The sequence below is a fragment of the Ambystoma mexicanum genome, chromosome 4q, assembly GCF_040938575.1.
Source record: "Ambystoma mexicanum isolate Mex_15411 chromosome 4q, UKY_AmexF1_1, whole genome shotgun sequence".
Lineage (NCBI taxonomy): Eukaryota > Metazoa > Chordata > Amphibia > Caudata > Ambystomatidae > Ambystoma > Ambystoma mexicanum.
Window position 1 is genome coordinate 1,057,698,276 of NC_090928.1, and position 25,581 is coordinate 1,057,723,856.

Here is a 25,581-nt window from a genome sequence, read left to right on the forward strand (position 1 = left end):
TTGTAAGGTATCTTTAATATCAGTATGTGTCATTTTTCATTCTGATTTTATTTTTTAAACTTCTAAATTCTGTTTTTTCAAAACTGTGCTAGTGTGTGTTGCATACATACCCGAAGTGTAAGATGTCTGAAATAGAACATGGGGTGTGATATTTAGTGGGTTATGGGGGCATATATTTTAGTCTGTTATGATATGATATGGCATTTATAACGCCCCTATACACAGGTATTTCTAGGTGCCAGTCTGCTGTGTCGTGCCTGAAGAAATGTATTTATCTGCAAGCATGGTGGGTGTGTATTTTTTGTCGAAAGCTCTTGGCTTAAAACAATATTTTATTGTAGTAAAATCCTCAAAATCTGAGAGTTCTCATTGCATGAAAAGAGTGATATTTATTGTCATGTTCATATTTCAGACTCTGTATGGCACAAGACAGTAATGTATGCACATTGCTATTTCCTAAAACATGTGAGGTAAAAATGACTTGAATATCTGCCCTTGGTGCGAACATTCCCTGTAAGGACACGCTTTGTTGTGGTTCTGTCTTCTCATTAACTATGCAAACCAGCATTCAATGGCAATGGGTGCCCTTTTTCCGAGATTTAACATGTCACCTGCTTTAATTTGTGCACTGTCTGAGATCTTGTATTGTGTTTGAAATGTGGCCTGCCTGGAACATGCTTCTTAGTTTTAGAATGAATGTCAAACCCTGGCCCAACCAAAGTCACATTTCATTTTCGGGATTGATTTTTAGATTCAATGTATTTCATAGCTTCAAAAACAACCAACAACGAATATGTGCAGAGGTTACTTGGAAAGCAACAGAAAACACATGTTTGAATGATTATTCTTTTAGAAGTTGTATTGAAAAAAAAAATAAACCTATCCTCCTGAGAGAAGAACAAAAAATGCTGCCTTTATTCTACAAAGCCCGTGTAAATATTTGCTAACGGTATAGTCTGTTATTTTGGTAGTGAATGTCTAAGACACAGATGTTGTTTGTGTGTGCGTGTATGGTGCTTCTGTTTTCTGTTCATATGTGTATAGTGTATCTTTTAAACAAGCCAGAACATGGACAACTTGTTTCTGTGTGGGTCGTTTCACCGTTTCTGGGCATGGCCACATTATAGTACATGTTGCACTGAGCAAAGTTTACAATCTTCAAATTGGCTTGTTCTGTTTTGTTGAGAATCGAAGCACACAGTTTTTAGGTACATGTCTTTGTGGGGTGTATGGAAAACCCCAGTCTCCCTAAACTGAAGTATGGGCTTGTTTGTCATTGCTTTTAAAGAATGAAAATAGTCATGAAACTTCACAAAATGTGTCATGTACACTCAAAAAACTCTATTTACTTAAGGTCGGCCATACTTGGTGGTTGCACAGACATGATCAAGCATGACAGAGGAAAGTGATGTTTCTTTTTGTATGGAAAATGTGATGCAATCGTAACTACACGGTGGTGTTCCTTCCACAACCCGTGTATAATATGTGTGTGTATGTATAGCTAAAAGACTAGAAGCTGTCCTAAATCTATTTAGATAAAGCTATCTAATAGCCAGCTGCCCACAGTGTTATAAAGCCACACACATGTCAGTTTGATATTTAACTAATAGCCAAGTAATTTAAAATAACATGACAAAATATATCACATACATAGTTCATTTTTCCAATGATATGGGCAAATGCATGATGTAAAAATAAGAACATAAACATCATATTTATTTTCTTTACTCAGAAGGCAATGCAGTCGTAAGAGTCATACAAGAGTGTAAACAGTGTGAGACCTTTCCTTTACCCCTTCATGACATTTGGATTAAGGGAGCAAAGTCAGACAGAGAATGACTAATAAGAATTAAGATACAATGCAAATTCCAAGAGCCCTGTTTTACACATCAGTCCTTGAATATGGAGAAGGAACTCAAAAGAAGCATTTTTAGGAATATAACATATTAATTTATTAGATGTCATATATTGTGAGAAAAAAATTGCAAATGGTTTAGATACGTTATTGACATATGATGGCAACTAAATAGCAATTATGTACTGTCTATAATTTCGCTCCACATGCTTAATGGAATCATGTTTCCATGCTCATATACTCTTCAGCTTCAAGGCAGAGCATGATTATAGTGTCAAGATAAAACTGCCCCCCAAGATCAATGTGGCTACTTATCTGGGGAACTGTGTTCCCTTGCTGAGTAAGGTTGACAACCAACGCCATCTAAGATCAGCTCCCCCTATTGGAATTTGTCTGGAAGGTCAACTAGCCTATAATGTTCATTCAGTTAATGTTCACATTCACTGACAAATGAGATAGGCCACAATAACATGTATTTCTGGTCATCCCTTCTCCTCAGCGACCTTTACCTCCATACCAGCAGCTTTGTAGCAGACACCTCCTTAGTCAAGCAGTCTACACTCAAGGTCCCACACTAACCCCAAAGCCATTCATCACATGGGCACTCTTAATATCCTCAGAGGCCACCTGCACAAACTACCCAGGGCTCAGCCAACCAATCTGCTCCCACAACCAATTGATATTCAGACTGCTCATTGGCAGCTGCCTTGACTGCAAAATCAATTAAAGAAATGTACATTAACAGGCCACATGCCATGCCCTCCCTGGCCCTCAAGACCCTTTCTTCTGGGGCTTACTCACGGTGTTACAGAAAGACAATCCTGTTAGTAATGACTGTGACCAAATGAGCACCTAACGTGTCTGTTAAAATGTTCCATGCAGATATGTAAAATACATGTAAAATGCAAATATAATTTTGAATCCTTAATATAAGTGTACTGAATAAATAATGGCCGGAATAAATCACTTTGTATTCACATCAAGAAGAAGTATGTTATTGAGCTGTGGACATTTGGAACAGTCTCACATCAGTTAATGAAGAGATTCACTCACGCCATCCAGACTCATCATCACAGCAAAAGCCAAAATCCGATTCCTATGACAACACCTGTTTCAGGCTGTTAGAGCCAGCCTATCACCATTATCAATCCTTACTTACCAACTCAAACAACCACAATGCAACCATTACTCGACTCACAGTCACACAATACAGCCTGGATGTTGTATTTATCACTAGAGCTTTGTTTGTGACCACCTTTACTCCCATTTTTGATGTATTGTTTCCTGATGGATAGGTAACCATTTACCACATTCAGAAAAATTGCCATCTGCCCATTGTCTCCTGCAAAAACCTTATTTGTTTACTGTTCATTTGTAAGGAAACATTTGCAAAGCCTTCAAGCGTTACCCGGGAACGCACATTCTCCTTTGATCCAATTCTGCTCTGCGCAGTCCCATTTCATCATTTACTGGTCCCAGCTTTCTTATATGATTGATCATAGTTCATCAAAAACACCACCATTTCTAACACTAGAAACATCTGTTTGGATACTTTTAATCTCCCAATTATTCACCCTACCAAACCATGAGAAAAATAATTCCATGCACTTCTGGCCTCCCTTGGACTTCATTGACACAAGAATGACCCTACCCACTACAAAGGAAACACTCAATTCATTATCTTTGCACAGCTCTCCCTCACATGCCTTGGTCCTATTACACTCAAATGGACAGACCTGGTTCCCATTCTTTTTCCACAAAACAATTGTCTCACCTCTTTAGCAGAGGTCAGCCTACATCAACAAAAACCCCTTCTATATCATTCAAAACTTCCCACCGGATCATTTTAAGCCCAGCATCTCACCCTTCCAGTCCCAACAACCCCTGATTCTGTGTCAGTACTGAAAATTATTAACACTAAACTATGGTACACCACAGATTAGATTGCAGTCCCCTTTCAAAGCCAAAGGCATTAAGCACATTAGCACCGGGGTAGGGAGAGCAGCCAATAAGGTGGCTAGGAATGCAGGCTTGAACCGCCGGTGTAAGCCCCCATCCCAAGCTGCCTGATGACTGGCTCCCACCACCGCCATCTTTCCCCCAACCCGTCCCGTTTTTAAAATGCTTAATCCCTCCACCCTCAACTTACCTTATTGCAGCTGCGGCACCACTCGTCGCCGCAGCCGCACCTTCCTGTCTGCGCAGAACGGCTGTCATGGAAAGGGAAGAGGGGCTCTGTATAGAGCCCTGCCTTCCCTTTCCATGGTGGCCATGTTGGTAAAGAATGTTCCTTCGTACAATGGGACGTGTGCGTCCCGTTGTAGGAAGGATACTCCTTTTTTTTCCATCCTGTGTTGCCGCTTTGGTAACCTGGGGTGCTAATGGCCTTAACACCCGATCCGGCCGGCCGGATCGGGTGTTCGCCACAAACCATAATTCCTAGGGTATTCCAGAACTTCAGATTAACAAAAAAAAGATCTACATCCACCTGTCTCATCCAGGTTCTTGATTGTACTTGCTCTGTAGGATCTCAGCTGCTTTAGACATTCAGGTCCAGAGCTACTTGGGCTCTCCTTGCACGTACAGCACCAGTGTCTCCTTACATCATTCTTGTCATCACAGTTGACTGGGCTTCCGGCTCCCCCCTACCTCAGAAAATGATGTTTGCAGTATGCTCACTATCGCCATGGCTTCATCACTTTACCAAAACGTGCATTCAAACTTCATCATGGCATGCCCTGAACCAACTGTAAATAGTTACCCACAAATGAGATTGGCATTACTTTTAAAAAGGCAATATTTTCATCCTCTGCAGACTAATGATGGGACATCAACTGTCATGTCAGGAGCTGCCGTTTTCCGTGCTGACACTCAAGGCAGTAGACCTATTTACTATCCACTGCCTACCTATAACAAGACCTCATCAATTGATCACATCCTGGCAATTACAAGCTCCTGGAGTCTTTACAAAAACAGTATATTGCTTGTCACAACCATTGATATGCCGGTAGCCTTCCTTAAACCATGTGTGTTATATCTTCAATACCCAAAACATCCCCAACTGCTACATAAATGCAAGTTAGCAGATGGCCTTACTAGCTCAACCACGTTCTCCAAAGTGGCTCAAGCCCATGTCTGGTCCAGTCACCAAGCCTCATGAGATGGATGGTTTTAATCATAGTTACCTTCTTTGGCCATGCCTGGTTTGTATAACCTGGTACCTGGCCATTGGTTTCCTGTGGAGTTTCACTAATACTCAGGGGTCTTGAGGGAATGACCCAAAAAGAAATTCAATTAAGTAGTAAATATTACTGATGGGCTTACCAGTACATTTCTACTGTACAATTTGTTTAATGAGTCTGTGAAGAACACTGTGCTATAAGCCAAAACTATGTAGCATTTGTGTGGTCACCTTTCTTTCAGTCTTAACACTGTGGTATGTATCAGCAATCATGGTTTTAGCATTAACTACCGGTGGAGAGTTGTTATAGGTTGTCGTCCATTGTTGTAGGTCTCATCTCATGAGTTGTTGATCCCAAAAGATCCATGTCCCAACAGGGAGAGATCAGATGCCATGTTGCGAGAGTGGGATTGACTTGTAGCAGGAAGCGAGAGAGCTTGGCAATATCTAGTTTTACCCCCCCCTGCATTGGTCAAAACCGGCTGACAGAGAGAGTCAGTGGGTAAAGAAGAACTGTGCAGGCTAATCAATGGAAATAGATGGATGGAAGTTCAGAGGAAATGTCTTTCTTAAGTGTAGCAGTGGCAATACCTATTGGGAACAGGTCAGCTATGAGGTTGTGTAAACCAATCATGGTCACGCACCTTGTGAGACTTAGTGACTGGACCCTCAACTCCAATACACCCAGGAGCACAACAGATAGCAACATGAGAAGAGCAAATCAACCAAAACATATCAGGTTCCCAGAAAATTCAAGGCAAGATAAACATCCCAATACACCATTTCATGAAACATGAGACACTCGGAGCACATCAGAATACCCACTAACTGTACACTTAGAGCCAATTATCTAGTTCAACCCCACCAGCAACATCCCATTAAACCCTCCAAGAAGATGAATAAAGTAATACAACAAAATGGAACAAACGCCTCACCATTGTGTTGATTAATGACAGATCAGCCAACAAAAACATCTCAAGAACCCACAGGATAATTGATGCTGACGTCCACTTGTTTTTAGTGATAATTTATTTTATTGTATTTATTTATTTATGGGACATTTGTAAGGCACCTATACACAGGTGTTTCCAGGCAAGATGGGGAACGGGGGGTGGGAGGGACATGGGAAATAACATGAATACAACAAAGGATGGTTATATTGGCATTGTGACAATCCAACAAGGTGATAAGTGCAAGGGGGTGGGGGATGAGGGAGAAGTGCAGGAGTGGGATACCCCCACGGGTGGGGGCTGGCAAGTGCTGGTCAGGCCAAGTCAGCAAGTGCCAGGGGAAAGAGGGGAGGAAGAGTGCAGTGGACAGGGAGGACTAAGAAGGGATAGTCAGGGAAAGGGAGCCCGAGGGCAAGTGCTGGCAAAGGATGCTGGGAGGGACTGGTGGGCGGCGTGGTCTGGTCCCTGTATGACTCTGAAGGGACCAGGCCCCAGTCACAGCAGCAGGTGGAGAGTTTAGCAGGGTAGGGGAAGAGAAAAGGAAGAGGAGAAAAGGAAGGTCTTGAGAAGTTTCCAGAACTTGAGAAGATCCGGCTCAAGTCTGAGGCGGGGGTGCTGTTCCAAAGGGAGGCGCCAGCCGAGGAAAGGGATCTACTTCCCACTCTCTGATTGGAGAAACATTCGACCTGCAGACAGTTGGAGCCAGAAGATCTAAGGACTCTGGCTGGGAGGTATTTTGGGAGAGAAACTGGATGTAGAGAGGTCCCAGGACCCAGACAGCCTTGTGGATGATGCAAAGGGTTTTGAATTTGATCCTTGCAGTCACTGAAAGCCAGTGTAGAGATTGTAGGGCTGGAGAGATGCGGTCCTTGGGCTTGAGGCCAAGGATAAGTCTTGCAGTCCTATTATGGATTAGTTGGAGGGGGCAAAGGGAAGAGAGAGGAAGGTTGAGGAAGAGGCTATTGCAGTAGCCAAGTCTAGAGAGAACCATGGCTCTGGAGACATTGAGCTTCTGGGGGAAGGTGAGGAAAGGTAGAATGCCCCTGAGTAGATGAAGCTGAAAATTGAACTTCTTGGCAAGGTCTGTGATGTGTGAAGAGATGGAAGGAGCGGGGTCAAAAATGATCCCAAGGTTTTTTGCCTAACAAGTGGGTGAGCGCAGGGGAAGCAGGGAGACTGGCCAGAGAGTGAGGGAAAAATAGGAGCAGGCATCCCAATGAGAAGGATCTCTGTCTTGCTGGCTTTGAGGCAGCGATCATTGGCAGAGCAATATGCCTGATTAGCAGTCAGGTAGTCAGGTATGGGGGGGAGGAGGAGGAGGAGGAGGTAGGAGGTAAGGGAAGGCAGCCAGAAAGAGAGTTGTGTGTTGGCTGTGTAACACCGGAAAAGAGGTGCTGTTTTTTCACTCCTTTTTTACATGCCAAAACTAGGGCTTTTGTAAGGAGAATTCCATTGCAGTGTCTTCCCCTCATTCCTGATGGTTGCTAGGGCTGTTGCCAAGCCATAAATCAAGCACATGAAATATTTCTGAGTGACTGTCTTTTTTTGCAAAATTTCCTTAAGAAGATACTGATTGTCATTTTTATCAAACTGCATGAATGCACAGAGGGGAGTTGTTATGTTTGCGCTTGCATGCAGAAATGTCCCCTCCTTCAGTTTTTGTTATTTGCACGACCAAGTGCAAAATGCAGTAAGATTAAGTGAAACCTCATTTACTCTTTCTTTATTTCGCTTCATAATTCAAATAATGTAAATGCTGCCTGCCATTTCGACATGTCAGGCCGCATTTACAATGGATTACAATGGATTCCTATGCTTTTTGTAGGAGTAAAAAGGTGGCTGATTCCATAGAAATCCAGTGCATTACCACCAGCATCAAAATCAGATGCTGGCAGTAAACCATGCGGATGTGTATGGTGGAGAGGATGTTGGTGGCTGAAGCAGCAATTCTACTATGTGGTTCGTCGTCACCGTACACCACACTGATAATCTGCCAGAGTGTAAAAAGCATGTGTACAACTTTTATGCATGCTTTTTATACATGCTTTTATTTATTTTTATTTTTTTTATTAAATGTTTATGGTTTGTGTCTTAAACCTTACATATAGAATTTACATAAAAAATCACGTTTCTGCATTTACATTCATTATTACGTTCAATTCTGTCCACTTATCTTATCCTTGGCCAAGGACATCCAGATGGCTATTGTTTCATGTGGGAGCAAGGAGCAAGTCGCTTCCATCAGTCTTTGAATTGTTCATCCTTCCACCACATATCCATCAGCCGATATAGTTGTCCAGAAATATACAATGGTTGTGACCATGCGTCTGTTGTTTCAAATCAATATCTCTAACCAGCATTCAGATTTTTCTAATTATGTCGGGGCACTGGAGTATTTTCGACTAAATGCAAGTCGTTCATTGTTTAGTGCTTCGCATTCCATAACAATGTGTTTGATTGTTTCTATTGCCTCTTCTTTTTTGCAGAATCTGCACGATTTTGTAATTTCCTTATTGGGACATCTTTTCTCCAAGATCTCCTGGGTTTGCAGTAAATTCAATCTGAACCTTAGGAACGTGTCTCTGATGTGTCGGTCAGGAAATAGGCTGAGATAGTGCGGGAGAGCATTTAGTGCCCGTGCATCACCGTCACATTTTCGTGTTGATTTGTAGGAATTCTTCCTATTTTGTGTTTCAATCCAGTCGTTTCTTGCAAGATGTTACATGCTTTTTCTGTTTGCAAGTAGGAAAATGAGCCCTACTGATTTTTGTGTTAATTATAGACCGCAGCAAAGACTTCACGAAACGTCATCACATGTGTTTTAGTGCACATTATCACTTTCATTTGGATTTGTTAACTTTTGCACACAGTGTATCTGATCAAAAGTTTGGCGGCAGAGGTAAAACATCCAGTATTAAAAATTTAGAATATCCAGAGAAAAAAACGCCAGATCCGTTATTAGATCTATTAGCACCCGGCGAGTAGGGTATGGTGGCCTTCTAGCCAATCAGAAGATTGAGAACAGGAGCTTTGCCGCATGGTAAAGCCCCTGTTCTGAGCCTCCTCAGAGCGAGAGGCCGCCATCTTCCCTTCCGGGACCCAGGTAAGCGCTCTCCCCATCCTGTTCCGCTAATCCCCAACCCCGTTTCCACATATCTAATACCCCCATCCATGCCCCACTCCTTTGTCCCGCAAGTGTTTACGGAGCATCCATGTCACATCAATGGGTGCAATGGAAAGGGAGAAGGCACTATGTGTCGTTCCCTTCTACCTATTCAATGGTGGCCATCGTGTATTGTACACACTGCTTCTGAACTTGAAAAAAAATAAGTATTACAATCCTGGTATGACATGCGTGGATGCTAATAACAATAGATCCTGAGATGGAGAGGCCATTATCCAGTCAGGTAATGCCCCGGGTCTATCATTAATTCCCTCATTCAAATGATCTCTGTTATCCCCTGTTCACAAATCAGAGGGCGGTTCTGTGTATCTTAAAGTGCATTCTGTATTTAAAATCAGGAAGTGCTTTAAAATGTACAGAACACAAACTCATTGTCCTGATCCTGTATCAAACAGGGACAGTGGAGTGCAGATTACATGAGAAGGCCATCCCTGATGCTGTCCTCCATTTTGTAGTGGAAAAGCAGAGACATGACGCGCTGATGTCCCGCTTGTACTTCTATTACACAACAGGGCCTGTTACTATGAAATGTGCTCCCAGGACCCACACGGGTGCTGGTAGCCTGTAATACATTATTGTATTACAGTTAGTACTTCCATCAGTAATGTACGCAAGAGGGCTGGCTAGCACATCTTCTGCATTGCTGTCCAGCCCCCCGAAAGGTGCGTGTCATTTTTGAGAACAAGGTGAACTGTCAATTACTAAAACTAATGCAAATGTGCAGGTCACCTTTGAGAATAAGGTGTCCTGTGCATTCGTTAAACTAATTAAATTAAAAAAGCACATCCTCTGTGTTTTTCCACTTGCGTTATTTTTTGTGAATCCAGATGCAGGTCCAACAGAAGCCATTACACAGAAACATGTTGACGTTTGAAGTGAGTGATATTGCCTTCCCTACCGCTCCCAATGATCTGTAAAATCTCATCAGAATTAGTTAGTACAAGTTTAAGTACCCCCTTGTTGAAAACACGTTCACAATGTAATATTAATCAATAGGGGACGATGCCCTGTGTTTACAGGGATTATTTGGCATGATTTCTAAAGTAAACATTTACACGGACTTTATATGAATAAATGTGAGCAATAGTATGCATGTCTCAATGTTTTAAATATCTTAAAATGTGTACCATCATCTGTCCTTTTTTCAATGACCTGCCATTTTTAAGATTTTTCATCATGTTCTCCAAGTTATTGATTGAATGAAAAGGTACTTTGCACGACCGAAATTCTGTTTTACACATAGGCTCATATGAAGCACACTTTTAAGCACACTACCCCCATTTGCATTCACATATTCCCCCACACAAGTACTTGACAGGGAAATGACTGGGCAGACCGGCTTGTTTACCTGCTTCGTCTTCCGCAAACGAGATGATGAACTTGCTGTAGTTGTTGATCAGCTTGGGAAAAGCACAGGTGTCATTGTCTCCCATGCAGATGTCTCGTTTCTTCCACTGTTTACCCTTCTTATCTTCCTGTAAAGCCATAAGTCGACTACATGAAAAATAAAATCTTACATTTTAGAAGTTTACACACTAACTATAGTGTTCTTCCTGCGCAATGCACTGAATACACCCAACGTGCTAGCATTATTAATGTCTCTTCTTGGAAGCATTTTGCCATGATGTGGTAGACATTAGCATACTATAGCTTTTAACATTGTAATTCGTTCTATTTCTGACGAATAACAATATCCAAACTAAATAGCAATCAGTTTCCATTGCTGAACACATTTAGTAGTCATTTTGTTATATACATTTTAGACATAACCAAAGTTCTACCAAGGCCTTCGAAAGCGAATGACTTCCCACGACAACATAACTTCTGCTCTGCACTAGTATAAGGGTGATTAGTAGCTAAACTGCCTACTCAGCCGCCACACTTATTGTCATTGATATTGTTGAAAATTTGATGTTTTGGGGTTTTTCATATGCATATGTAATTTCCGCGTAATTTGCTTGCAATCTTGTTCTGTGCTAACACTTCATATGCAGTTTTGTTTTTGAAATATTGTGTTTATATTTTTTCTTTCCATTATAAATTACTGAGCTCAGTTACAATTCGAACATACTTTGACACCAGACATGTTTTTTTCATAAAATAAAATACATACATTGCACAATTAGTGAAATTGTAGTAAGTAACACTCCGCAAAGGTGAATAGCTCAGTTACTGCAACATTCTTTCACTACACCGGCCAAAATTACATTACACAACAACAGAGAAATGAAACCACGTCTCATCCTTCCAGCAGCCAAACTATGATCTGTTTTCCTTCGGCCTGCACATGACTTGACTCCAAAGAATGTTGGGGAAGAGGTCAGAGAATGTGCGTGTGAGTTGACAAGTGTGGGATTCTCTGTGCTGTACTCGACCATGCAAAGGCTGTTTCCTTCAATGTAATGCGAGTCTGAAATCCTATTGGTGATGTGAGGAATGAGTGTTTGCACAACAAATCGCGAACCTCACAAAATCCCTCTGACAGTATTTCATTGCAGTTAACAAATGTGTGCAATGTGTCAATGAATGTAACATAAAGTACATTCCTAAAAAAGTTTCTTTTTTAAAGCCTTACTTTGAAAACTACCTCAGAAAATTGGATTCTTGAAATGTGTATTATGCTAAAAATAAAAAACTTGATTGTTGCCAACCTAACCGTAAGAGCAATCACGAGAAATATTTCAAAAATAAGAGTTTGGGCATACAACTCGTGAGTGGCTGTTATTCATGTTGATACGGAAACGTTGAGGAGGATATAATTTCAAGAAGCCTTTTATTAGCTGCTGATTTAATTTTGAGAATTCCTCTTGAACACTCCTAGATTTTCCCAGAGGGTATCCCTGCTTCTATCATCCCAATGCAGGTCTGCTCCTCCTTTGAATGCCTGGTCTACAGGCTCTCTATCTCTCCTGGCCTCTCTCTCACTGTGGGAGCTTTCTACAGTCGACCTGGCCAGGTCGACCTCTTCCTCTCTGAGTGGGCTGACCTCTCCTCCTCGCTCCTTGCCTCTACCTCTCAACTTCTCCTCAGAGACTTGAACATACGCTTGAACGTTACTAGCCCTTCTTCAGGACTCCTATGCAACCTCTGTAATTCTCTCTCTCTCTCTCTCTATTCTTCCCTCTGGCCCGACTCACTCTGCACGGAACACCCTGGATGTTCTGATCTCCTCAGACCTTCCCTTCTCTCACCATCTCACCACTCCTCTCTCTTGGAGTGATCGCTTTCTCCTTTCTTCCCACCTTTCTCTCTCTTCACCGCAGGTGATGCCGACACCAGCACTGCCACCTACCTTCTCGGTCATCCGACCCATGAAGTGTGTGTCAGTTGAGGCTTTCCCTGCTTCTCTCTCTCCTACTCTTGCACGTTTGACTGACTCACACCCTGACACAGCCCTCTCTAAACTTCTTCTCTCTATCTCTAACACTCTGGCTGTCCTTGCCTCTGTCATGAGAATCTGCTTGAAGCCAAATCCAAGTGCAACTCTTGGTATGATTCCAACATTGCTGCTCTTAAATGCAAGTGCAGGGCGGCGGAGAGGAAGTGGAGGGCATCCGGTGCATCCCCTGACAAATTGGCCTGCCGCCTGTTCCAAAGGCAGTGAAGACTCTCTGCCCTTTCTAAGAAGAGAGGCTACACCCAAGTTTGCATCGCTGCAGCATCGAAAAACTCGGCCAAACATTTCAAAATCTACAAGGAGCTGGCCAATCCTGCTGCAGTCTCTACCTCTCCTATTCCCTCCCAGGCACTCTGCACGGCCTTGGCCTCTCATTTCACTACTAAAACCCAGGAAATCCTGTACACCCTCTCTTCCTCTACCCCCTCTTCCTCTTCCTCCTCTTCTACCACCCCTGACCCATCTGAGGCTATTTCTCCTCCTCCTTTCTTCTTCTTCCCCTGTTCACCCCTGCCTACTTTTCTAGAAAAGTCCGATCTATGAAAGTCTTGTCAAAGCAGGTTCCCCTCTGCTCATCCTGAACCATCAAGGACTGCATCAACACGCTTGCTCAAGCCTTGGCTGATTTCTGGAATCACTCCTTTGCCATTGGAACTTTCCCCTCCCCTTTAAGCACTCTCTTGTGCACGCTCTCCTGAAGAATCCCTCAGCTGATCCTTCCTGTCTGGCTAACTATCGCCCAATCTCCAGCACTCCTTTCAAGGGCAAACTCTTGGAAAAGCTGGCCATCTCCCAGCTTAATCTACATACTGAATCAGTTGGTTGCCTCCATGATCACCATGCTGGCTTTAGAGCTGCCAGAGGCACGGAAACTGCTCTCCTGAACACCCATGACGACCTGCTCTCCAATCTTGACTCTAATCTCCCTTTTGTCCTCATTCTCCTCGATCAATCCTCTGCTTTTGACACAGTCAACAATGCCATCCTGCTCAATCGCCTCCGCAACAACCTTGGTATTACTAATCAGGCACTCGCCTGGTTGACCTCCTTTCTCAATGACTGACCCTCTCGGGTCCAACAGGGGTCTTTCCTCTCTTCTATCTCTCTTTCTACTTGTGGTGTTCCCCAGGGGTCTAGACTCTCTCCCTTGCTCTTCAAGCACTACCTGACGCCTCTTGCCAACCACATCGCCACTTTCTGCTCCAATTTTCACTGTTATGCGGATGACACACAGCTCTCTTTCAGGCTCCCCTCAGCCACCTCTCTTTCTTCTCTCATACCAAACTTTGAGGCCGCAATTCAGGAATGGTGTACCGCAAATTATCTATGCCTTAATGCTAGTAAGACTGAGATCCTCCTCACCCGCTCTCACCTTTCCTCTCACTGGCGCACACTCTGGACCCTCCTCCTGCTCCTTCCTGTGAGGCTAAGAAATTTGGTGTCCTCTTCGACTCCACCCTCTCCTGCTCTCCTCACAACTCTGATGTCTCTAAGAAGTCAAACTATCAGCTGCACCTCCTCAGAGTTGTTCTTCCTTTTCTCACTTTCCCCTAGAAGCTCACTGTTTCCAGAGCTCTGGTCCTCTCTAGGCTGGACTATTGCAACAGCCTCTTTTTATATCTTCCTGCTCTACTCTTCAACCTTTACAACTTATCCAGAACAGGATTGCGAGACTTGTCCTTGGCCTCAAGCCCAGGGATCGTATCGCTCCAGCTCTGACATCTCTTCACTGGCTCCCTGTGGCTGCAAGGATCAAGTTCAAGACCCTCTGCATTTTCCACAAGGTTTTCTGGGGCCTGGCACCTCTCTACCTCCAACTTTCTCTTCCAAAACATCTTCCTTCTTGAGATCTCTGCTCATCCACATCCAACTCTCTGAGGGTCAGACGCTTCTCCAAGCAGAGAGTTGGGGGCAGATCTATCTCCTCAGCTGGCGGCTTCCTCTGGAACAGCCTCCCTGCCTCTTTCAAACTTGAGCAGAACCACCTCTGGTTCTGGAAGCAACTCAAGACCTTCCTTTTCACTTCAACTTTCTCTCATCCTCTCCCTTGCTGATGCACCTGACTGCTCTGCGCACTGGTCACCCTCTGAACCCGGGCCCAGGCTCCTGCATGTCCAGTTGTCCTCACGCTGCCTCGGGGCTCCCCAGCACTTAAGAGTCTATATCTGCAACCCTACACTCCCTTCTCTCTGCACTTACGAGCCACCCGCTGGCTGCACCTGTGAGTTAACTGCACTTCCCCCTTCCCCTCCGCCTGGCACTTCTCCCTTTCCCTCTTCCTACCGCACTTGCGCGATCTGAATGACACAAGGCCTAATAAGATTGTTATTTTGTCCTCCCTTTCTTTTTCACTCAGTTCTTGTCACACCTAGAAACACTTGTGTACAGGGGCGTTATAAATGCCACATCATATCATATCCAAACAAAGAGTTTACTGAGACATAGTTGCAATTGGCTAGAATAGAATGAACTAAATACTTCAGGTGAAAGAGAAATCTATGTTTGAAAAAGGATTAGCATTCCACAGGCACCGATTTATGTGTATGTGTTCAATTGACAGATATGCTTATGGTGGGGAAGCTTGTGAAACAGATCACATGAGTTAAGGGAGAAAACGTTCGATGCATCCTATGAGCAATAAGGACTGGGAGGAAGATGGGGGATACTTCAGAAACTTGCCATCATTGTTCTCACAATACTGCTGATGTACTCTCAATCTGAATGCAAACATGTTCTCTCTTTTGATCATAAAGCCCACACACCTTGCCCTTTGCATTCTTACTGATAAAAAGCAAGATCAGAAGACATTATCTATTACTTACCCGTTCATAAAATCACCAAATATGTAGAGCCCATTGAGATTTGGGGATTCGCATCCTCTGTAAACATAGCCACCAGTCACAGACTTGCCCACCAGGTGACTGTATGCAAATATTGGAAGAATATCATCTGTGGTTTTAAAGAAAAAAAGGAGGATCTTTAAGCCCTAGTTTGATATACACAAGGAAATACCCAACATGAATTTCATAGAGCAGGTCCCGATAATAAAGTTCTCAAAGCATTATAGAATTTAAACATATCAACCCACAATATGGGAATTAACATTATACCTGCTTTAAAAAAGTCTGGACGTGAAAGCAATGCTTGAAGACACACATATTATGGCATATTAATGAAAGGGATCTTCCTACTATCTTCACATTTATGAAGACCTTTCTGGGATCTGACATTGATTACCTGGGGTGCAACAAGGCATACACAAATATACTGAAGTCATTAAATCTGCAGTACATTTACAATACATGTTCTGTTATTGCACTTTGTTGTTAAATTACAGTCATTTATACCATTTACATCACTTACTATTCAAGTGACAGATCATTTGTTTCAATTCCTGAAAATTGATTCCATTATCTTTGGTGCAAAATGTGTTTTTTTTACATTTAGACTCGACCAACTTGAACCAATAGACATCCCAGTCTCTGCGGCATGAATCAGCTGTAAACAATGAGACAAATGGACACACAGCTGCTGTGGCCATATGCCTCAGAACCTTTTACATCATGAATGAACACCACATAGATTGACCCACAAATATCCTGGTGGGATACAACACCACAAGGAACAAACTTGCAAACTAGGACAAACAGACAGAGGGCCTACTCTGCTTACCCTCACTAACATGCCACACACATGCCTTAGCAAAGACATTTGGGAGTTCAACCCAACTGTGTCCGAACACCTTGTGCTCTGCAGTTAATAGAGTCTGAACTGCAAGAGTGATAATGGCTCAACAGAATTGCCACACAAGATGACCAATTGAATGGAACTAAAAAAGGTGACTACAGCCTTGAAATGTTTAAGACGGGGGACCTTGTTAACCCAATCATGCTTCCATCCCCACTAACTAGCCCAAGTCTCCTTCAACTACTAACCTACATTAACAACACAGTATACCCCACCAACAGCAGCAATCTGCTTACAAAATACCACACTAGCATATCAATTCGACTGCTACCATCTCTCATTATTTCACACACACTACATGTAAGTGGCTAACTTGATCTCACGGTGCTGGCTTACATTTACTCCATCTTCATGTTGTCCTTCTAGATAAAACACACACCAAGTGTTACCAGCACATACCACTTTAAATCACATCAGCACCGAGGACACTGGTACTTCTGGCCTGCCTGCACCAAACAACGCACTATTCACATCTGTCTCCCATCCATCACACTAAAAATCAAGAGCCCTGTTCTTTTAAGGCCATGCTTAATGAGTCCACAAAAGTGCCTGTGGCAGAGGGTGCTAGACAATGTCACATTACATTACATACACATTATATCAAATTACATAGAGATTAAGGCAGATGAAATACTTTTATCCTTTGTAGCCACAGGTTCACATAAGTAAATATGGAAAATGTTGTATTATAACAAAGTAGCGCTGAAATTAAGATACAAGACCGACATCCTAGACTAAATGCATCCTAGATACTCCACCACTCCACTATGTCTGGTGCTCTGGGTCTTCTGAACTACGGTCTGGTGTCAGCATCTGTTGGGTCTTAGCAAAGCTCACAGTGCATCCTGGGATATCAGGTACAACTCCATTGGTGGTGGTTGCATATCCTGCCAAAGTCTCTTCCAGCACTTGGGTATCAACAACCTCTTTATTGCACTGCCCGTTAACATGGGCACATCCTCCTTAGCTATCTTCCATTCCTGGTGTCTATACATCTTCTCTTTTTCCTCCTCATGAGTCTCTCATTGTTTCCTGCTCAATGTCACACCATGCTCTGCCCCTCTTACCTCTTTCAATTCTTCCTCGCAACTTACCCGAACTCTTCTTGTCACTCCTGGTTATCCTCCTCTGCTCCTCTTTAAGCTTCTTGCATCCTTCTTCTAACTTCTTTCACCTTCCTTCATCCACCTGGCTGTTCCTTTCATTCTCCACTCCTTAATTGGCCCTCCTTTTCCTCCTGATAACTCATTGTGTTCTTCTTCACTTCTTTCATGCCCTTCATATTCTGTACCACCTCCTGCTGCAAGCTGGTCCCTCCTCCTTCTGATAGAACATCTCACCATCCTTCATCTCCTCTTCACTGCTGCGATTTTCCCCCTTAGTTGTCCCCTCCCTGATATCTTATCTCACCCTCCTTGAACTCCTCTACACTCTACCTATACTCGATCACCTCCTTATTCCTTCTTATCACCTCCTCTCAACCTCTAGCCTCCTCACTGTACAACCACACACTGTGCTGAGTTCTACACATTCAATTCCTAATTCCCACAGCACTGAGAAACATCAGACCCTTTCTATAATCCAGTGGGTCTGCCCACTGACATTGTATTTAAGAACTTGCTGTGAGGAGTCAGAAATGCCAGGTGGACAACTTTGTGGAGGTTTTTCAAAAGATGCCATTTTATTAACACAAAAGGTTTCTGTCCCTCACACTTAGATCCACAATAAATCAATCAGGAAATATATGGCAGTTTCACAACAACAAATATGACAGTATAAATTACACCACAACAGCTGCTTCTTCTGATGACCTGGGCGCACTCCACTTCCCCAGATTCAAGCAGGCTTTTCTTTAAATGTTCAAAAAGGTTAATGAAATCTTATGTCATAACAAAACATTCCACTTCAATTCTCTTTCTAATCCAACTTGACAACACAAAGGTTCCAACTTAGATTGCAAAGAAAAATTCACAATTATTTAATAAAGCTTTCCTCTTTCCACTTGTAGCCAATGTCTTGAGACAGCTTCTTGTCATCAATACTGAATATTTCAGAACTTCATTATCTTCAAAACAAATGTTTTTGTCACGGTATATTGGCACCACTTTAGCTTTATTACTACTTCATCAAAACATTAAAAAATGGTCTGGAAATAGTTTCTTGTCATCAACAAAGAATATTTCAACACTTCATTAACTTCAAAACAAATGCCTTTGTCAGGATATTCTGGCACCACTTTAGCTTCAGTACTACTTTATCAAAATACTTGAGTGATTCTTCAATTACTTCGTCATAAGCTTTATCCCACCACAGTACTTCATGAACTTACACCTGGTTTACTCGCATGCCAGGTTTTCCACTTGTACAACACTCTGCTCTGGTGTATTATTGCCAGAACAGAAGCAATGGTTACAAAAGCTCTTGGACTGGTATACTCCCCTGCCAGCCAAGACAACCTACTGCAGTTCTCTGCTCGTGTATACTCTTCTGTCTGAAAAGAACCGATTGGTACAACGTCCTTTTACCTGGTATACTCCGTTGGCAGGCCAAACTACTACTTCTTTGGTCAGGTTCAAATTCAAAGGTTTTAACAATGTCTTCTATTTCTACTTCTAAGTACTTCTTTGGTAAGGGTCAACGTCAAAGGTTTTAACAATGTCTTCTACTTCACACAATTAGGTTTGAGATTTTCTTCAGAATCACTTTGGTGCTATTTACTACACCTAAGTGTTTGCCACATGCAAGAAAAGTAATGCTTCTTTCATCCTGAACGTCTTTTATTAGAAGGGCATCCCTCCTGCCAATCGTTTTCCACCTTTGATAACCACTGCTGATAATATCTCTTTCTCTGCTTACCACTTCTTTGGCTTTGGCAAAGTGGGATTACAACATTCTCTGCATCTAGGCAATATTCTTCACACACTCTGTTCGGTTCTGCTATCTTCTTATGACTTAGGCACCCCTGGTTGTTCATCAATTTCCATAGTGTGTGTCCCTGTTGGCTTTGGCAATAGTGGTTTGGGTTCCCTTCTTGAAATATTGCCCCTTCGTGTAGTTGGCTATTATTATCACCTACTATATAACAATCACCTTCTTGAGGTGCAATCTTTATAGTCTTCATTATGGCAACTTCTTTGTTTGACATCAGCTTGGTTTGCGTCATAATCATTAATTTGTTTTATATCAGTTCGGTATTCAAAAGGGAGTCTGGATTCAGGCAATGGGTAAACATGGAGTGCTCTGGGGTCACACTATAACAGTGAACTCACCGGGTTTGTTGTGCGCTCCTGTGTACCTCTCTGCTTCCAGCTCATCTGCTTCAGTTCTCCTACATGGCTCCGCAACCTCTTTGCATGGCTTCCCGTGTCTCAGAGCAATCGTGGCTCCCCCAGAGATCCGGGGGCTCACCTGCAACCACTGAATGCTTCACAATGGGGAAAGTCACAAACAGATTTGCCTTCTGCTGTGGAGAAAGTTGGGTCACTATGCTTTAGTGCAAAAGAAACTACTACCCTTCAGCACCAGACAGGCTTACTATTGGACAGGAATATTTTCATGACTCTACCCTTTGGGTGAACCTATGTATCGATGATTGGAACCTTTGTGTGAATGATAAACATTAGATGCTATCTTCCCTACAAAGTTTTATCACTAACCCAACAAGCACTTGCAAAATAGTGAAAAGCAATTTACAAATGGGCATGGTTATAACATAAGCAACATCCACTCTTCTCTTGTGCTTTCTGCATAGAAATAAATACATGTATTTGTTGTTTCTGGTGAACACATTAACCCCACAATGCATTCAGAAAAGTTCAGTAATGTTCTGTATATTTCCAAATGTGCTTGAAAAGAGAAGGCTGTGAAAGTTCATAGTCAGAATGCATCATTGTGAAATGTATCCCTCTCAAAGTTAACAGGAATGTTCCATTTGTGGCTGCCTGCCAATGTGGACTGGCCTGGAGTTTAGAGCTGTCCATATTACAGACATAAATGCAATGTATGACATGCATGGATGGCAGCTTGGTATTAGTACCATCCTTTTGCACAACAGTTGTCTTGGGATGACCACGTCTACCTGGATGGCAACGTTCCATCAACATTTACCCATCTGCCTCGTTGGTTACTCTAATCAAAGACCCTATAGAACCCTGCACATTGGAATCTACCATTGGCTAATCCACTATCTCCAGAACCACCCAAGTCTATCCCATCAACTTCATCACCATGAGGATCATTTAATAATTCACTATTTCATTGGTTGGCAGGTTTCATGCTGACAGTGATAAAAAAAAAGTCTTCTTAGGGTGACTTTGTATGTTGCATCCCTCCAAGACAAACAATTACCAATTAATGTGAACAGAGAGATCGAAACTTGGCTTAATAAAAGAACAAAATACTTCCATCTCACTTCCCGTGCTCGGGCCCCAATGATCCCAGACCATTCCTTAACCTTGAGTAGCTCATTTTGCAACTCTCCTCTCGATACATGTTGTCAAAGCAGTTGCACAGTCTTCCAATTGGGTCATGGGATGAATAGATGTTTTAGAAAAAACATGGTGAGGGCCATGTGTGCAGAAAATAATTTCTCATATTTATTGGTCGCATTAATACATTCTATCATGGGTGCGTTGGCACTAACTTGTTGTTGGGGACGCTGTGTATGCAGCTTAATTTTGTATCTTTAGCAATGTTACTACATGAATCCTTATGCACCTGGTGATGAAAGCTTTGTGTATTCATCTAGTTATCATCTGGAATACAAATAACTGTTGCATATCTAGCTTCGGTCCTAGAAAAGATGATTCTCACAGCTTCAGCTAACACCATCTTATCCTCCTTTCTTCCCTGATGTTGATGGTCTGGTGTTTTCCAAGCAGGAGTGAAAAGGTAAGTGTTTAATAAAACTAATACATTGTATAGCTTTGAATGGGGGCCTTGTTTCAAAATGGTGATACCTTTACTCAGTGTTGCAACACAGCTCAACAAAACGAATGTTCTAATATACTCCCTGGTCAGCCAGCCACCATACATTGTTTTCTATATCGTCTGTGTATTTAAGGCTCCTTGAAGTGCAGCAAAACTAGTTCCCTTAAGTGCAACAAAAATAACTCTATTCTACTTGTGTTCATAATGTACAAAACAACATGGCAACTTCTCAAACAAAAGTCCTAAAACCCTTTACGAAGAGTTTTCTTATTTCATATTTCTGCTCTTGCTTGGGAGGCGTGGCAGGTGGTGCATGAAGCTGCATCTGCCCTACCTGAACCATCCCATTCCCCCCTCTAGTTAATTTATTAACCAAAAACCTTAAGCCACCATTCTGTCATAGGCACCTTTTTGTACCCATGCTCTGCAGACTCCTTTCAAGCTACCTCCATGTGCTGAATACTCCTCCGGTATGCAGGTCATAAAATACCACTCGACAAAACGAAACTGTGTGTTGCCACCCGGTAGCCCCATATGCACTCCAATTGGGAACAAAAAAGTTTCCAACATTTTACTCACGAGTCTGTTTCCCCAACAATCCCAAGACTGGGATATATAAGGGAGTGCCAACTCCCATCAGTTAAGTTTCTTGAATGAAAAATATTTATGTACAATTCACTTGTGTTACTCTCAAACTGAGAGAGGATAAACTTTAAATATGCACTTGATAGACAATTGTTATCTTTCTCAAGAACAAACGTAAATTTGCCTCAAGCGTTTTTTAATACAAAAAAGTAAATCATAAAGAAAAGTACAAATGTAAACCAACAAGTACCCCACACTTTGTTACAAAGAGTCCTATATTACATTTACAGAGTAAATCAACAACGTCCATTTAAATGACTCAAAATAGCACCATAAAGTTCAAAGAATTGCCAACGCGTTTCGGATTGCTACAGAATCCATCCTCAGGGCCATGGTTGATAGTTGTTCCAACTCTTTCAGGTTTCCCACAATTCTGATTTCTATAAAGTAACAAAAGATACAAAAAAAGTACAATCACTAAAGGTTTTTCGGATTCTAAACACTGTCAAATCACTTATGTTATTAGGAAAACCACCAACCTCGTGGCTGATCAGCGGTGGACAACAGGTAGTGAAAACAGGTTAGCTGAATGGCAGTGCTTCACTGAGTCCGGCTACAAATTTGTGTTGAATATGGGAGAACCCCGTATCCTATGGGGAGGAGAGGATGGTATGTCAGGATAAACCGTAGACTGCTAGGGTTTCAATTAGCATCGGACTCTAGAGGACTAAACATTAGCACAATGTGTACATGACACGCTGTCCTAATCAAAACATCCCAAGCGTGCTGTAGAACCACCAACGGCTTAAGATGTGCTTTTATGACCTTTGTGCATTTATAGCTATATACGGCCCGCTGTGGGTTGAGACCGTCACACTATACATTCTCAAAACCGTCAAAATCAACACTCTGGTTTAGAGAATACTACATATAGCGCCCAGAACTTACAAAGAATGCCATGTTATCCGTTTAGCATCCATAAGACTCTTAAAAACTCACAGTGTGCACTCCATATGGGGGGGCATCTCTGCGTGCCAATCCAAGGTCTTAAACCTCCCCTAACCCAAGTCCCAACTCTACATATAGCGTGCTGCTAATTACGCAACACCCGGGCTAACTCCTCAACAAGGATTCCGACTGTGCTCGGCATCCCCGCGTTCCCCACACACGGAAGTGCCGTGCTTCCTAATCACCCGCACAACGGCGGAAAGTTCAAATTTAGAACAAATTTAGAAAAAATATGTAGAGCGAACGCTCACCTGGCAGCATAGACGGAAAGCCAGCCATCCGACGCATAAGCGCGGGGCTGCTTTCCATTGTGTATATTGGTTGCCGTGGCAACTATGCGCATGTGCGCGAGTGGTGAAGGCCGCCATACTAGTATGGGCAGATTAAAGCCTAATACTCAGTGTGGAATCCATACTCAGTGTGGAATCCATACAGAAGTAAAGCGCCAGTATGCACATGGCTCATAGGGATCTCACGGGACATAATTAGATCGTTATACAACGTTAGGGCCTTGACACTAAAAACTGCTGAGTCGGCGTCAGGGCAATTAAACCTACACTCCCTCTGATTCAATCGGCATACGTAGTAAACCCAACATTTCCTGGAGGTGAGCATGGGGGGGGGTGCAGATCACAGTCTGCTGGGGCCCTCATAGTCACTGAGTACCTGTATAAGTACCATTATGTTAGAGCGACACAGCACGCCTGTTGTAATTTTCTAGGGCCGCCTCAGTCAAGCTAAGAACAGCCTAAGCCAAAGGTTGGATCACCGCCCTATTAATGTATAAGGTACGTGTTCAGCCTGACATCGGAATCCATCCCATCTCATTCCACAGTGATAGGGGGTCCAGGACAATTATTCAAATTACAATAAATGACTGACGGCAAGCCCCAAGGGACAGACCTGCCTCTCAATGCTGCCGCATTAAGAACACCTCCAAAGGGCATTCCGGGTGTGCACATTCTTATGGTTGTAAGGTGGCAATGAACCATCCTCATTTAATCCATATGTTCGGCTGCACAAAGCATAGCCAGATTGTTGACATCTTTCCACTTCCATCCAAACTCCATAATAATGCGGAAGACCCCTTTCCCCCCCATCCACCTGACGCACCTGGGACTCCAAAGCAGAGTCTCCAGGCGGTTCACACTCTAATGATATTTGGGTGGCCTACAACTTAATGGCATAAATCACAATAGTCAACCATCAAAAATGCCTCCACTTTTTAATCAACACAGATATCGTTTGTGGAATGGATGAGAACAACAGATGTCATCATCGGACCCAGCTATTCAGGAGGTTCCCAATCTAAAGCCCAGACCTTTCAAACAAAGCACATCAAATCGAATTCAAGATTCATGCCTCTTGGACTGATGCAGTCTAGCAGATCAATCCATAGGATTTCTCTCTGTTGGAGCTCCCTTAAGATGTCGCCACCCCTTGGGCCCAGTTTCACTTGTTCTAATATGACACATTTAAGTTGTGCCACTGTGTGTCTGGCTTCTGTGAAGTGCACCGCTACTGGTGATTTCTGGTTCTTGGTACGGATATTTGACTTATGCTCCGTCCAGCGTGTTTTGGCCTTTCTCGTAGTCATCTCCACATAGTAAAGGCTGCAAGGACATTTCAGGCCATAGACCACGTTCACTGCATCACATGTGCATGAGTGTTTGAGCCAAATTGGTTTCCCCAAATGTGGACGTCTAACACCATTGCCCTTAATAATATTTGCACAATGTTGGCAATGTTGGCATTTCAAGCAAGGGATTGTACCCTTGTATGTTCTCGCATCAGGCCTTGGTGTTTTTAGCTCTGCTTTAATGAGGCTGCTACACAGAGACTTATTCTTCTTGTATGCAAATATGGTTTTTTTGAGGAAATAGCTGTTGAAGTTTTGGGTCCATTTGTAACATGGCCCAATGTTTCTGTATTATCCTCTTGATTCTTTTACTTTGCGTGGAATGTGTCGTCACATATACAAGTGTCTCACTGGTCCTCCGAGCTTTGGGTGTAAGTAAGGTGTCTCTTTGTACTGCCACTCCCCATCTCCATCACAATCTACCCAATGTGCGGTATAATTCTTCAGGTCTGGGGGGCTAAAACATGTGCAGGGGGAAAATTGGGCATTCAATTCTGACCATGTGGTGTTCCTTTTTGCTATACCATTGATTGGTTTGCATATAGCCATGTATTTTTATTGGAGTGTCTTCAAAAGAACTAAGTGTAAGTTATTACATTTGCGCTTGTGCTTTTCTTTCCCCAACTACTTTAAAATACCCCAAACCTGCAGCAGCACGTGCCTATTTTCACATAAACACCCCTTCCATAGCAGCGAGGAGGTTGAGCACGTATCTATTTTGGAGAGTGGTCAATCTAACAGCCCTGAGCTCCTCATTAATGGAATGTAATCCTTTCTCAGCGGAATTTGCAAGTTGCAGCAGTTCCCACCTTGTAATCTGGATCCATTTCGAATTTGCTGCGGCCTGTATACCAGGTGCAAGAAGAGAAGTGAAAAGTAGACCATTTTGCTGAACAACTATACTTGGTAGGAATTTCCACCCATCTATCAGAGGATTTGTGTGAGAAATAATTCTCACGCTTCTTTCTTTGTAATGTCAGAGAGCGATGGGTCCGCTTTTTAAAATTCACTTCATTATGGGCAGGATGTTTAGTAATCGATACAACGTGGCTTTGTGGCACCACGAGTGCCAGTGAGTGTAAAGTGATTAGTGAACATGAACCACT

The 25,581-nt window shown here is 42.7% G+C and overlaps 1 protein-coding gene across 2 annotated transcripts in view; it reads right to left on the reverse strand.

Annotated features, from left to right (window-relative positions):
• Positions 1-25,581, reverse strand: part of HHIPL2 (HHIP like 2) — a 576,366-nt gene that overhangs the window by 207,288 nt on the left and 343,497 nt on the right. Inside the window, exons 5-6 of one of the 2 annotated variants that reach the window (XM_069608602.1) lie at positions 15,390-15,516; positions 10,519-10,664 (exon numbers count right to left, since the gene is read on the reverse strand). In XM_069608602.1, the coding sequence (XP_069464703.1) occupies positions 10,519-10,664; positions 15,390-15,516 (273 nt within the window). The remainder of the gene's footprint in view (positions 1-10,518; positions 10,665-15,389; positions 15,517-25,581) is intronic. The other variant, XM_069608603.1, reaches the window with a different exon arrangement.